Source organism: Manis pentadactyla, chromosome 16 (genome assembly GCF_030020395.1).
Source record: "Manis pentadactyla isolate mManPen7 chromosome 16, mManPen7.hap1, whole genome shotgun sequence".
Classification (NCBI taxonomy): domain Eukaryota; kingdom Metazoa; phylum Chordata; class Mammalia; order Pholidota; family Manidae; genus Manis; species Manis pentadactyla.
The window spans coordinates 62392504-62404668 of NC_080034.1; the positions used below are offsets into that span (position 1 = coordinate 62392504).

Here is a 12165-nt window from a genome sequence, read left to right on the forward strand (position 1 = left end):
GACTCACAGTTGTTCCGAATAAGGAAGTGCTTGGACCGAAGCTCTGAGGTTGTCTGGCCAGAATATTTCCCAGTTCTATACGAGGTCCTCAGTGTGCCCTGAGCCAGTGGGCAGGGACTGGCACAATGCTGACTCACTCTATGTGTCTGCAAACACCAGACTTGTGGAGAAATAGATGGTCATGTGACAGCTGCAGGCCCAGCGCCAGTTAGCATCCATGACCACAATAGATGGCCACAAGGCCAACTGTCAGAAACTGATTCTTTGGTCTCACAAAGTGTAAGGCTGCCCTCAAGAGCTGCCCCAGGAACCCCACTGTGTGCTGCAGCAGGCTTCCCTCTTCTCGATTTGCAGCCACTGTGCATGGATAGGGTACACTGACCGTGGAATTTTAAACAGGCTGAAAGCCAACACTACTGCAGCCTCTGTGCTTATCTCCGACTGAGGCGCAAGGGCAGGAGCTTTTCACCACAGCTTCCTCAATCTTGCTTGCTGGCTGGGGCAAACAGCACCACCATAGCAGCAGTTGCTGGGAATAGGATGAAAGACAGTGCATGCTGTTCCCAGCTCCTGCTCTCATCTCTCTGGAGTCTGTCTTTAAGAACTACTTAGGCAGGCATGCCTGGGTGATACAGCCTTAACAATGACAGGAAGGAAGTTGGATCACATCCCAAGCACTAGATGAGCACGTAGCCTCATTCTTAGTTATTTGGGGCTTCTGAGTGTTTCCACCCCTGTGGATAGACCAGAGAGAACTATGTGGTTTTCTCTATCTTTATGAGTAGGTAGGAGTAGGACAGAGCTGTGAATGAGCCAGGATAAAATACAGAACAGAAGGACTTGGGGAAAAAATAGATCAGAAAGACTGATAGAAAATGGATGGAAAGCCGGACAACTGAAATCAGTACCAGCAATCACATAGAACATAGAAGTAGAAAGACAATTCAGTGCTATGCTTTAAGATGATGAGTCAGGCTGAATGTTGTAGAAATGAGTCTCAACTGTGCAGGAAAACCCATCAGCTCCTCTACATGACCCCTGTCATTATATTTTTGACATTTCTATGGCAGGTGTAAGTTCCGGCAATGTTGGCAGATGAGGTTAATGTATAATAATGCTAGGACAGCGAGTAACAACACAGTGAGCCAGCAAAATATTCCTTGATTGAGGGAAAAGCACCAGGATACACGGAACTTTGTGAAAGGAAGGAGCTTAAAAGCTCCTCAGGATGTAACAGGTCAAGTTTAAGTGAAGAGCTTGCTGAATAGCCACCAAGTCCAGAATCAACTGACTGTTGGCTCAAAACCTGTATCCTCAGCTGGTCTGAAGTGATAGCCTTTATCCTTGGTCTGTAATGCACTAAACACCTGGGAAAATACTGAGTTAAGTATTACTAGAAGCCCAAGAAAGTGTAACAATATGGGGAAGAATGAATATCAATGTAAAGATAAAGAAATAAATATAACTCATGTTATCAATATTCTGAAACTAGTTTAAGGAAAAGGGTAGTGAGTGGAATGCTCATTGTGATCATTTGTGTGTGTGTTGCCTGCTGGTAGGATTTAAAGCAATTAGGGAAATCTGCTCTATTAGATTCAATGCATAAGACAAATCTATTAAGAAATTTGTGGTCAGTGTATGTATGTCTGCAATAACATTAATTTGTTTAATTTACAAAGTTTTGACTTATTTGTTCTGCAAGTGGTGTTTAATTGTTTAAAGGGATATTTTTCACCCAGTATAGGAAGACTAAATTAAGCACTGAAACATGCAGAGGGACCCTTTGAATAAGAAAGACCCCCAGCTATGGGAAAGGATTCTGATGGCTGACAGGCAGAGGGAAACCTGGTCAATGTATTCTGGATTTCTCTCGGGCCTGGTTCAGTCCAGAAGGGGTGATGTCAGGCTTCAAATAGGGGAGCCCTTTGGCAGTACTTTGGCTTAGCAGGCAGCCTAGGGAAAGGGTGGATGAGAAGCTGTGCTTGGAAACAGTGCTTTCTGGGCTGAGGACCCTTTTCTTTCTGCTCCCAGCCTTTGCGTTGGTTACCACTCACTTCTGTCCTGAAAATGGAGAGGCAGCAGAGGGAACTGGCACAGAATTTCAAGAAGGGACACACAGTGATGGCTTCCTGGATCCCACACAAGGAGGCTGGCAGCTGCTGACTTGCACATGGCCCACGGAGCATGAATCACCCATCGACTGCGCCCAGATGGATGTTCAAATGCTTTTCTGGATACACCCAGAGTACCTCTTCTGATGCCCACTTGGCTTCTCTAAGATCTCTAAGTAGCAAAGCTACTGGATCAGAGGCTTGGAATAGCACTTTACAAGGCATCCCAGAAAAGGCCTAACACCAACCCAGATGGCACACAGCCCTAGGGCAGGTCACCCTTGTCTTTTGGTTAAAACCACACTGTTTTTAGTTTTTGGAGAGGAGCACCTGCCCCCATATGCATGACTGGCACCACTCCTGCCTTAAATCTCCTGCTACCCTCATCAGTGTTGCCGAGGGCTCTGCCAGCAGGCTGCTCCTTGGCCAGAGGGAGCCTGGTGCCTGCTGGCCTTTGCCAGGCGCTCCAGCTGCACAAGCCAGGCTGGGAAGGGGCTCTTTCACTGTCACCTCACTTGGCCTCTGGGAAACAAGCTGCTTCGGTCCCCCACACCCGCTTCTGCAGTCCTGAGTCTGAAGTCTCGCCCAGGGCCTCTCACTGGCAGCTGCTTTGGGAATGTGTTGTCTATGCCGTAGTGTCTACAAAAATAGCCACAGAGCCGGACAACCTCCCTCCCCCATCTCCACATCTCCGGAGATTCTCCTCTAAACTATGAGCAAAGCTGTCCATCATGTTTTTGCCTGAAGATGGAAAGAGCGGTGAACAGTGCTTGGCAAGACGCTTCCTGCCTGCACAGAAGAAGCCTCAGACACACAGACTCTGGGGGTTTTTCCCTCCTTAGGTCCCAGTTCGCTAAGTTTCTTAACATCTCTTTTAAAAAGGCTTGGGAGATTGACACCACCTTGGAGGTCTGGCTGTAAATGTGAACAACCAAACAGAAACCCAGGGGCTTGGTAGCAGGAACACACCTACAGGATTTGTTCTCACCCAGCTCCTGTTCACTTTCAACTCTTTCCTGTTCCCATTTTTAAAAATCTTCATTTTAGTGCTGGCATTCATACACACACACACACACACACACACACACACACACACACACACACACACACACACACACACGTTTAGTTTTTTTTTTTAAATCAACTTCCTGTCTTTAAGCTGGGGCAAAAAGGCCCTTCTCTGCCCAAGGTAGCTAGCTGTTCAGTCCTGCGTGCCCAAGGTTGTCCCCAAGGTTGTCTCCAAGGTTGTCCCCAAGGTTGTCCCTTTGGAATCACATCTTTGTTTCTCTGGTGATGTGTCTACTTTTCTTTAACTGCACAGTATTTATATCCCTATTAATCTAGGAAAATAAACTAAGAAATTGCTTTCTGGGTGCAGTATTTTGAAGTACTGCTAAATGACTATGTGATAGTTTCCATTATTATTATTTTTTGATGTTGTTTCTTCAGTGTTTTTCTTATGCTCCATTTACTTCAGAATTATTAGGTTTTGAGGAAAGCAGTTTTTTTTCCCCTTCTCTTTCCTCCCAGGGCAGTTAAAAATTCTTTTTTTCTATGAACATTATATCAACATGCTGGTTTGTTCTGCTATGCAGCTGGGGCATTCGCAGTTTACCCTCTGTTTTGGAGGCGATGTTGCCAGCATCGCTTTGCATTCTTAAAGCCTGATTAATTATCCAGTTTGACTATCTTGATGGATTATTCATGTCCACGTGACCTGATTGTGACTTTGTAATTAAGGACCTTTTGGAAGGCAGATAAAGTGCCCCCGGCCTGCAGCAAACTTGAGCAACACAGAAAACCTTTTAAGGCAGATATGGACAAGGCCGATCGCCTTCAAGGAGAGGAGAGCAGGTGTTGATCACGAGTTTGAAGCATGGTGACCAGATGACCAGATGCTGTGGTCCCCTGACCCTAGAACCTTCCAGGTGGCTGGCCCAGGACCGAGAGGGACCACCCACAGCCCTCAACTTACTGCAGAGAGAGGGTTCCCCATCCCCCACTCTCCCTACTCAACAGCTTCTCCACAGAGGAAACTGCTGTCAGGTGCAGGAGAAATAGGTTTTCCCTGTGAAGTAAGTATGCCAACCACGTGGGAGGGCTCTGACTGGGAAACAGGCCTTTCTTACTGATGGGAGAAGGTCCCTGTGTGTGCCTGTCTCAACTTGGTGGATGTCATTCCCAGACGCCTTGCCCCTGGCACACACGGCTGAAAGAGGCCCGCTTGATTGCTCCTTCTCCTCTGGACGCTCAGCCCTGATGGTGCAGCCCTGAGTGTGTGCACAGAGAGGAGGCTGGAGGGGGGCCGAGGGCAGGGAAGAGGAAGCAATCTTTGACTCAAAAGACAAATCTCTCTCCTCCTCCTCCACCTTTTCCTCCTTCTTTTGCTACACCACAGAGTCCTTGGGATTTTCACCTCGTCACGCAGAGACTTCTTTTTTGAGCTGTGCCTTCTCCCTGTCCCCGCCCTGCGTTTCTGGATCAGAGGGGGCGGGCTGTTCCGTGCTAGACTTCCATGGGACACAGCACTCCGAGCCACTGGGCATGCTGTCAGGCAGGTGGGCGGGTGTCACGGCTCAGGAATGCTGCTGGATTAAGATGGTTATTCTGCATGCGCGTCAGTTTCTGTATCTGGGAAATGGCAATAAACACCTTGCATACCTCACAGGGCTCTTTGTAAGGACTGATGAAGCTGTATAAATGGAAGGACTTTATAAATTGCACCATGTACACAGAAGGAAGAGATTACTATGGCGATGATGAGTCTCTCCAAGGCATCCTTGCAATCATGGTGGTTTTGGTGTCCAGAGGACTTGGCCACACAGCTTCTCAATGGCCAGAATGATCTAGAACTTGAGGCTCTGATCCAGGTGAAGAGCTTGAGATATTCTTTTCTAACTTTGACCAGGGAGCAGCATATTTTTTCTATTATGGGTCAAACAGCTCATATTTTAGGCTCTGTGAGACATAGAGTCACTATCACACTACCCAGCTATGCCTTACAGTATGGGACTAGATACAGACAAGACATAAATGAATGAGTGTGGCTGTGTTCCAATAAACTTTCTTATGGACACAGAAAGTTGAATTTCATACAGTTCTCATATGTCACAAAAATTATTCTTCTTATGCAATTTTTAGCTATATAAAAAAGTCAAAGCCATTCTTAGCTCACAGGCTATACAAAAACGGGCAGCAGGTGGGTTTTGTTTGCCAACCCCTGCCCTAGAATACTTCCAGGAGCCACTTGAATGGCCAGGTTGACTGCGAATATCAAAAGGGGGACATGAAGTCACTTAGGCATGTGTCACAGGGCCCTCACTCTTTACGAACCTTTGCTGTGCCTGAGTGTTGTCAAAGCTTGTTATAGCATGTCAAAGTATGTTAAATGAGAACACTGAGTTCTACACTCAGGGCTCTTGCCAGAAAATAAACCTGGATCTCTGCTCTCCAATGCTTATCAAAAACCCTGTAAGAGCAACAATAGCAATGGCAATAATAATAATATTTTTGGATGGTTGCTTGGAGCACACATGGCTCATCCATTCCTGTAACTGTCCTCTTGGGTAACCCACTCCTGCAAGTGTTGCATTCATGGAATGTTCTACTGTGGCCCTTTGCAAAATCTATCCTGAATTGCGTTTTGCTGATAAGGAAGAGGAGGAGAGAGGGATTGTCTTTTGATTCAAGGATCATTTCTTCTTACACCCCCACCTCTGTCCCTCTACTGCCTCCCCTCTCTGCACACATTCAGATATTTCTCAAGTTCCATTGGGAACCTGTAGGGGCACCATAAGAAACAGCAGATGTGAGTCCCTGTGGCATCTCACAGAGATGCTGTCTACAATGCCATCTCTCCAGGCAGAAATTCCTCTCATAGATCATCCTAGTATCAGGAAAAACTGAACATCTCCTTAAAAATTAATTTTATCTTGCAAACAATGTAATTTCCTTGTTTGACTTGGCTTCAGGGAAGCTCAGAGTCAACTATACGTCTAGTGACTGGAAAGTGGCTTAAAAGTCTACAGCAAAGATGGATTTGAGCACATAGTGTGTGCTAAGCACTTTTCATACGGTTCTTTTCACATAATCATCATACAAGACAGGCAAAATTATTATCTTTATTGCAGGGGCTGAATAATGGCCCCCAAAGATATCCAGGTCTTATTCTCCAGAAAAATGGGAATGTTACCTTATATGGCAAAAGGGACTTTACAGATGTGATTAAGTAAGACTCTTTCAATGGAGATTGTCCTAATCACAAGCGTCCTCATAAGACGGAGGCAGAGGGAGATTTGACACAGAAGAAGAAGGCAGTGTGGTGGATGAAGCAAGATGCTACGGCTGCCGGCTTTGGAGATGGGGGAAGGGGCTGACGGCCAGGGACTGCAGGGGTGCAGCTGCGGCAGCTGGTGGAGGCAAGCAAAGAGAGTCCCCCTTAGAGTTCCCAAGGGTGTGTGATGCAAGCCCTTGACCAAGTGAGGCTAAACCTCCAGAACTCTCAAAGAACAAATGTGGGTCATTGAAGCCACCAAGTGGCAACCAGGACAGCAGCCACAGGAAACTTCTACATCCGCTTTACAGTCAAGGACAGGACACTCCTCTATGGCCTGTGTCCTGACCTCCCTGGCTTCATTATCCCTCTCCTCTTCCCTCTCCCTGCTTCTCCTAGTTCAGCTTCCAATCACGTGTCCCTGTGTAATCGGCCTCGGGTCCTGGGGTGATGGCGGCAGCGTGTGAGTACATGCATCGGTGTGCACTGGCGGCAGGTGCAGGCGTTCAGTTCCTGCGATTTCTCCAGCCCTGAGAATTGTCTTATGATTTGACGCAAGGAAGGCCCTTGACTGCTTTGGTTTCCCCCCATTTGCTTTTGTCACTCGACTGTAGTTGCAGGGAGCAGGACTTCTGCTTTTTCAGAACATTGTGCTCACTTCCTGGCCAGTATTCAGAGCCCAGGAACTGCTTCTGAAATTCTTTCTCCTCAAGGATTTTTATATTATTCAAAACAATTTCTAGCCTAAGATCTCCCCTTCCCATCGAAATTTTAACCCAAAAAAAGATAAGGGAAAAAATAAAGCATCAAACCCAGAAAACAGTAAATCCTTTGTATTTGCCAGCTGCCCCTCCCACATCTTTGTGCGTATGGGGATTCTAGAAGCCCCTGATGTGCATCAAGGTTGTGTGAACACCAGGGTTGAAAGGAGTGTCACAATACAGAGCCTTTGCACTATGCTATCTGTGTGAAGGCCTTGGGGGACTGCCCAGCTATGAATCCAACAGCCGAAAGGGAGACCATCCCCGTTCAGGGTGGGGTAGCAGCATTCAGTATCTGATAGCTCAGTGGCCCTCAAGAGATGAGGCTGGACCCATCCCTGGAGAAACTCCCAGGACACAGCTTTCTTCTCTGCTGGCCCCACTGTGTACCAAAGACTCTCTCTGACATTAAGGTTATTCAACTGGTGCTAGTTTAGGCTGTCATCATTTCTTTCCTGAGTTATTGATTCTACAGGCTACAAACCCTGCCTGTACCCACAAACAGCTCTCAATCTGATGTCCATGCCCTTACCCACTACCTGAAGGATGTTTCCAAAATGCAACATTCTCTTCATCAAAGACATTCAGCCCAACTTAGGGTCTGCCAGAGAAACAGAACCAATGGAATTATAAATATATATGTGCATAAATATATTCTACAAAGAAATTTATTATAAGGTACAGGCTCATCTGATTATGGAGGCTGAGAAGTCCCACAATCTGCCATCTGCAAGCTGGTCGTGTAGGAAGCAGGGAGGTGGCGGTGCTGTGTGGAGGCCAGAGAGCACGAGACCAAATAGGGCAGAAGACCTGAGAGCCAGGGGTGACCCCTGCAGATCAGCGTCCCAGCTCTGCAGGGTCAGTTAATGTAGCCTTTCTCCCCTTCTATTCAAGCCTCAACAGACTGGATGATCCACCCCCTCAACTCCCCTTACTGGTGAGGGTGATTTGCTTTATTCAGTCCACTGATCCAAATGCTAGCCTCTTCTGGAGCACATTCTCACAGTCACACCCTGACATAATGTTGAACCAGCTATCTGGTCACCCTGTGGCCCAGTCAACTTGACACATAAATTCACCACCACACCAGGGCTCTGTCCCCATTTCCCACCCAGGCTCTCATCCCTTCCCTATTCCAGCGTTCCAGTCCTCCCGCAGCTCCCTGAATGCCATGCCTAGCCACGTCTCCCTGCCTTTACATATGCCATTCTCTGTACTGAGGTTCTCCTTCCCAATCCCCACCTCTATTCCACTTGCCTTCTGGCAAAACTCTACACGGCAGGAAATTAAAAGCATAGATCTGGAGTCAGCCAGACCTGGGATCAATTCATTTTAATTCACAAATATTTACTCAGTGCTATCACCCCTGGGGTGTAATTCTTCCACAATTACCTGTGTGACCCTGGAAAAGTTACCTGACATCATTAACCCTCAGTTTGCCCATCTGTAAAATAAAAATAATGCATAGAAAGCCTGGCATATACAAACCTTCCATGAACATGAGATGCCATAATTAGTATTTTTATTATTCTTTAAGGTTGAACTCAAGCTTAATGGACAGGTTTGGACACAATCTCACCCTTTCCAACCACTATGTCCCCTGGTGCATGTCTTGTGCCTCTATTCTAGGTCCTTACATCAAGCATCTACTCTGTTGGTTAATTGTCTGATCCTCCCACTACTCCTGGACAAGAAATATGTCTCCCCCACTCCTTTTTCTGAATGCCCAGAGTGGGGCTTGTGTCGCATATTCATTGACTCTGTGGAACAGCTGCCCCTACAGAGGGAGGAGTTATTCCCACAGGTGGATGACATGCCCTTGTTCTTTGCTGATGCATCCACTCCTCTTGCCTCTTCCAGCAGTGACTTGAAAGGCTGTGCCAGGCATGGCTGCAGGCTAGAGGCTGGTGGGGAAGATGGACCAGCCATGGCAACCTTTTATGGGAGGATGAACTGAAAAAACAAATCCTGAGTGGTCCACTCATCTCAGGTCTTACTTCTTATCCTGCATCTAAAATGAATACACCTGGCCCTTGAAGAGCATGGGATAAGGGGGCCAAAACACCGCACAGTCAAAATCCACATACAGTTTTTGACTCCCCCCAAAAGGCAACTATTAATAGTCTACTATTGACTGGAAGCCTTACCAATAAACTAAACAGTTAACGCAAACATGTTATATGTATAATATACTGTATTTGTACAATAATGTAAGATATAGAAAATAAGATGTCTTTTCAAATTGTAGCAAATCTCTGAGAAAATGTATAACATATTCATTGAAAAAAATCTGTGTGTAAGTAGATCCATGCTATTCCAACCCATGTTGCTCAAGGGTCATCTTCAGATGCCAGCAGGAAACATCTCATTCCCATGGGTAAAGCAAGAGTAAATAAGATCAATACCTCCAGCATCTAGCTATTCATTCTCCTTTTTATATTAAAAAAATGTTTGTATACTTCAATGTTTAAACTTCCTTTTTTTAAAAAAATAAAGTCAGTTTGGACAAACGGCCAAGGAGAGCAGCCTGACCTTCCTGACCTCTGTGGCAGTTCCTTGGGTGGCAGCTGTCAGGAGGGACCCGCTATCTGCTCAAGTGCAGCACCTCCACTGCTTTCCAGCTTATACTGGGGCCAAGAGATTCCTGAACAGCATCTCCTTTCCACCCACTTCAGTCCAAATGGCATTTTGTCCCATCTACGTCCAAAGTGTCCTATTTCACAATGTCATGCCTTTCATGAGCCGGTCTCTCTAATCTTCAATCAAGATGTAATCCTGAGACTAGGCTCATCTCCTCCCATTCAGGCCCTCTTTATGGACTGAAGAGCATCTCCCCAAATTTCATATGTTGAAGTCCTAACACTCTGTACTGGAGAATATGACTGTGCTGGAGACAAGGTCCTTAGAGAGGTGATTCAGGTGAAATGAGCTCATGTGGGTGGGTCCTACTCCATTATGACTGGTGTCTTTATCGGAGGAGAGACCCCCTGGGACTGTGTGGGTACAGATGAAAGATCATATGAAGACAGAGGAAGAATGTGGTATGTGCAAGCCAAGGAGGCCGGCCGTAGCGGAACCAACCCGACCGACACATTCATTTTAGACTTCCAGCTTTCAGAACTGTGGGAAAATACATTTTTGTTTTTTAAGCCACCCAGCCTGTAGCATTCTGGTATGCATTCTGGTGCAGCTCTAGTAGACTAATATACACCCCGAAGGCTTGGTTCGGATCCTGATTATGGCAGTTCCCTGCATTCTGTTTATCAGGCTGCCATTTTTGCTGGTATATATGTTTGCCCAGTGGGCTCATGACCAAGGTTCTGTCCCTTTCGTTATGTCCAGCCCCAGAAGCAACCCTGACTCTCACACCTGCAGGATGAGTGTTTGCTGGCTTCATGAGCCATGCTGCTGCAGCGGAGCTCAAGGAGTGTCACAAGACAGGCAGGGATTGTGTCCTTTGGCCTAAGCGATCTTTTTGCTCAACTTGCAAACTACATATGCTGCTGTACAATGTGGGCACGACGGCTATCAGAAGCATCTCTTACTGATTTCGAACTGATGAGCTTTCATGCTTTGGTAGACTTGTCAGTTTGTTCTTTTCTAGCTCTGGTGTTAGTTTTTAACATTGCTGTGTTTAGACTCTCAGTGCCTTTTCTGTGCACTTTGTCACTCATGTCAGGCTTTCTCCCACTCCCCACGCCTCCGCCTCCCAAGGGCTCCCTTGTAGACCAGCCGCAAGTAGAGAAAGTGCCCTTTACCCACCCTGGCTAAGTGCCTCAGCAGCCCACATCTGGGGGCCTTCATTTCCCCATAAACACAAAGGGATGTTTTTCAGGCCTTACCACAACTCTGGTAGAGCACTTCCAAGCTCCGGTCCCTGCAGGCTGTGTGTGTGGGCCAGGCTTTGCCATTGCCATTGGGAGAAATCAGAGTCCAGATGAGGAAGGCAGCCGTGAAACCCTTCATGGTGTGGCCCTGTGTGGGATCAACAGAAAAACAACAGGCCCAATAAAAAGGGCCGTCAGGGTTCTTCCTGTCCCCTCACTAAAGGAGTGAATATTCAGTTTCACTTCTCATATTTTATACTCCTGGGAACCAATGTGAGAAGCAAAAGGGAGTGAGCAGAGACATTTGAATAGTACCCACCCCCCCACGACCTTTGGCACTTGAATCAGCAGGTGAGGCAGGTCTGGGTCTGGGGTAGGCTGGATGTTGGCTTTCTGCTTTCACAGGGAGAAGCCAGCAAGTAAGGCATGACCTTGTACACCCGACCCCCCAAAACAGCCCTCCTTAGAGCCCCAGCCCCAAGGGAGAGCGGTGACCTTGGGAAAGCTAAACCACAGGCTGCCATGTGCTTTCCATCAGCACGCCCCCGGCCTCTGCAGGCTCCTGGTGGGTGCTGTGCACCAGGACCAGGGTGGGCAGGCAGCAGCTGGCATTTTAAGGGCTGCGAATGACACTGGGATCCAGAATGAGGCTTCTACCCTATCAGCATGGTTCTCTCCTCTGGCTCTGCTCTTAGAATTAGGGTTTCAGCAGTGAACCGTGCAGCTGTGGGAACAGGGCCTGCTCTGGGAGCAGCAGATGGGGTCCCTGGAGATGAGGAGGAGGGACAAGCCCTGACAAGGGAACTGTGTTCTATTTCTAGGTTTTTGGCTTGGTGGAAGGGGTGGGGAAAGATGAGGAAGTGAGGGCTTCCCTTTTAAGACTGGGGATTTAATTGTTTTGGTTGTTGGTGGGACTGTTAATGTCACTTCCCACTTTTTTTTCAAAGTCAAGGTTCTATCCCCTATATTACCATCTCTGTTGTCCTGCATGGAGACAGCAACGTTTCTGAACTCCGATTTCCCACCCCAGCCCCAAACTCCAGCTCAGCTTAAGAGAACCAAGGGAGTGCTAAGGCCAGCAGATTTTAGTAGCAAAGAACACTATTGTCCTTGGGAAGAAAGCATTTCTCTGAGCCCACTAGGTAAATTGACTATTTCTGCCAATGGCCAAGTAAGAAGTAAAGTTACCTCAA

At 47.1% G+C, this 12165-nt stretch overlaps 1 protein-coding gene across 2 annotated transcripts in view; it reads right to left on the minus strand.

Annotated features, from left to right (window-relative positions):
- Window positions 1-11602, minus strand: part of LY86 (lymphocyte antigen 86) — a 58737-nt gene extending 47135 nt beyond the window's left edge. The window contains exons 1-2 of one of the 2 annotated variants that reach the window (XM_057493840.1): window positions 11468-11602; window positions 10988-11120 (exon numbers count right to left, since the gene is read on the minus strand). In XM_057493840.1, coding sequence (XP_057349823.1) covers window positions 10988-11111 — 124 coding nt within the window. In that variant the 5' untranslated portion in view covers window positions 11112-11120; window positions 11468-11602. Of the gene's footprint in view, window positions 1-10987; window positions 11200-11467 lie in introns of those variants that run through there. The other variant, XM_036921329.2, reaches the window with a different exon arrangement.
- Between the last annotated feature and the right edge of the window lie 563 nt (window positions 11603-12165).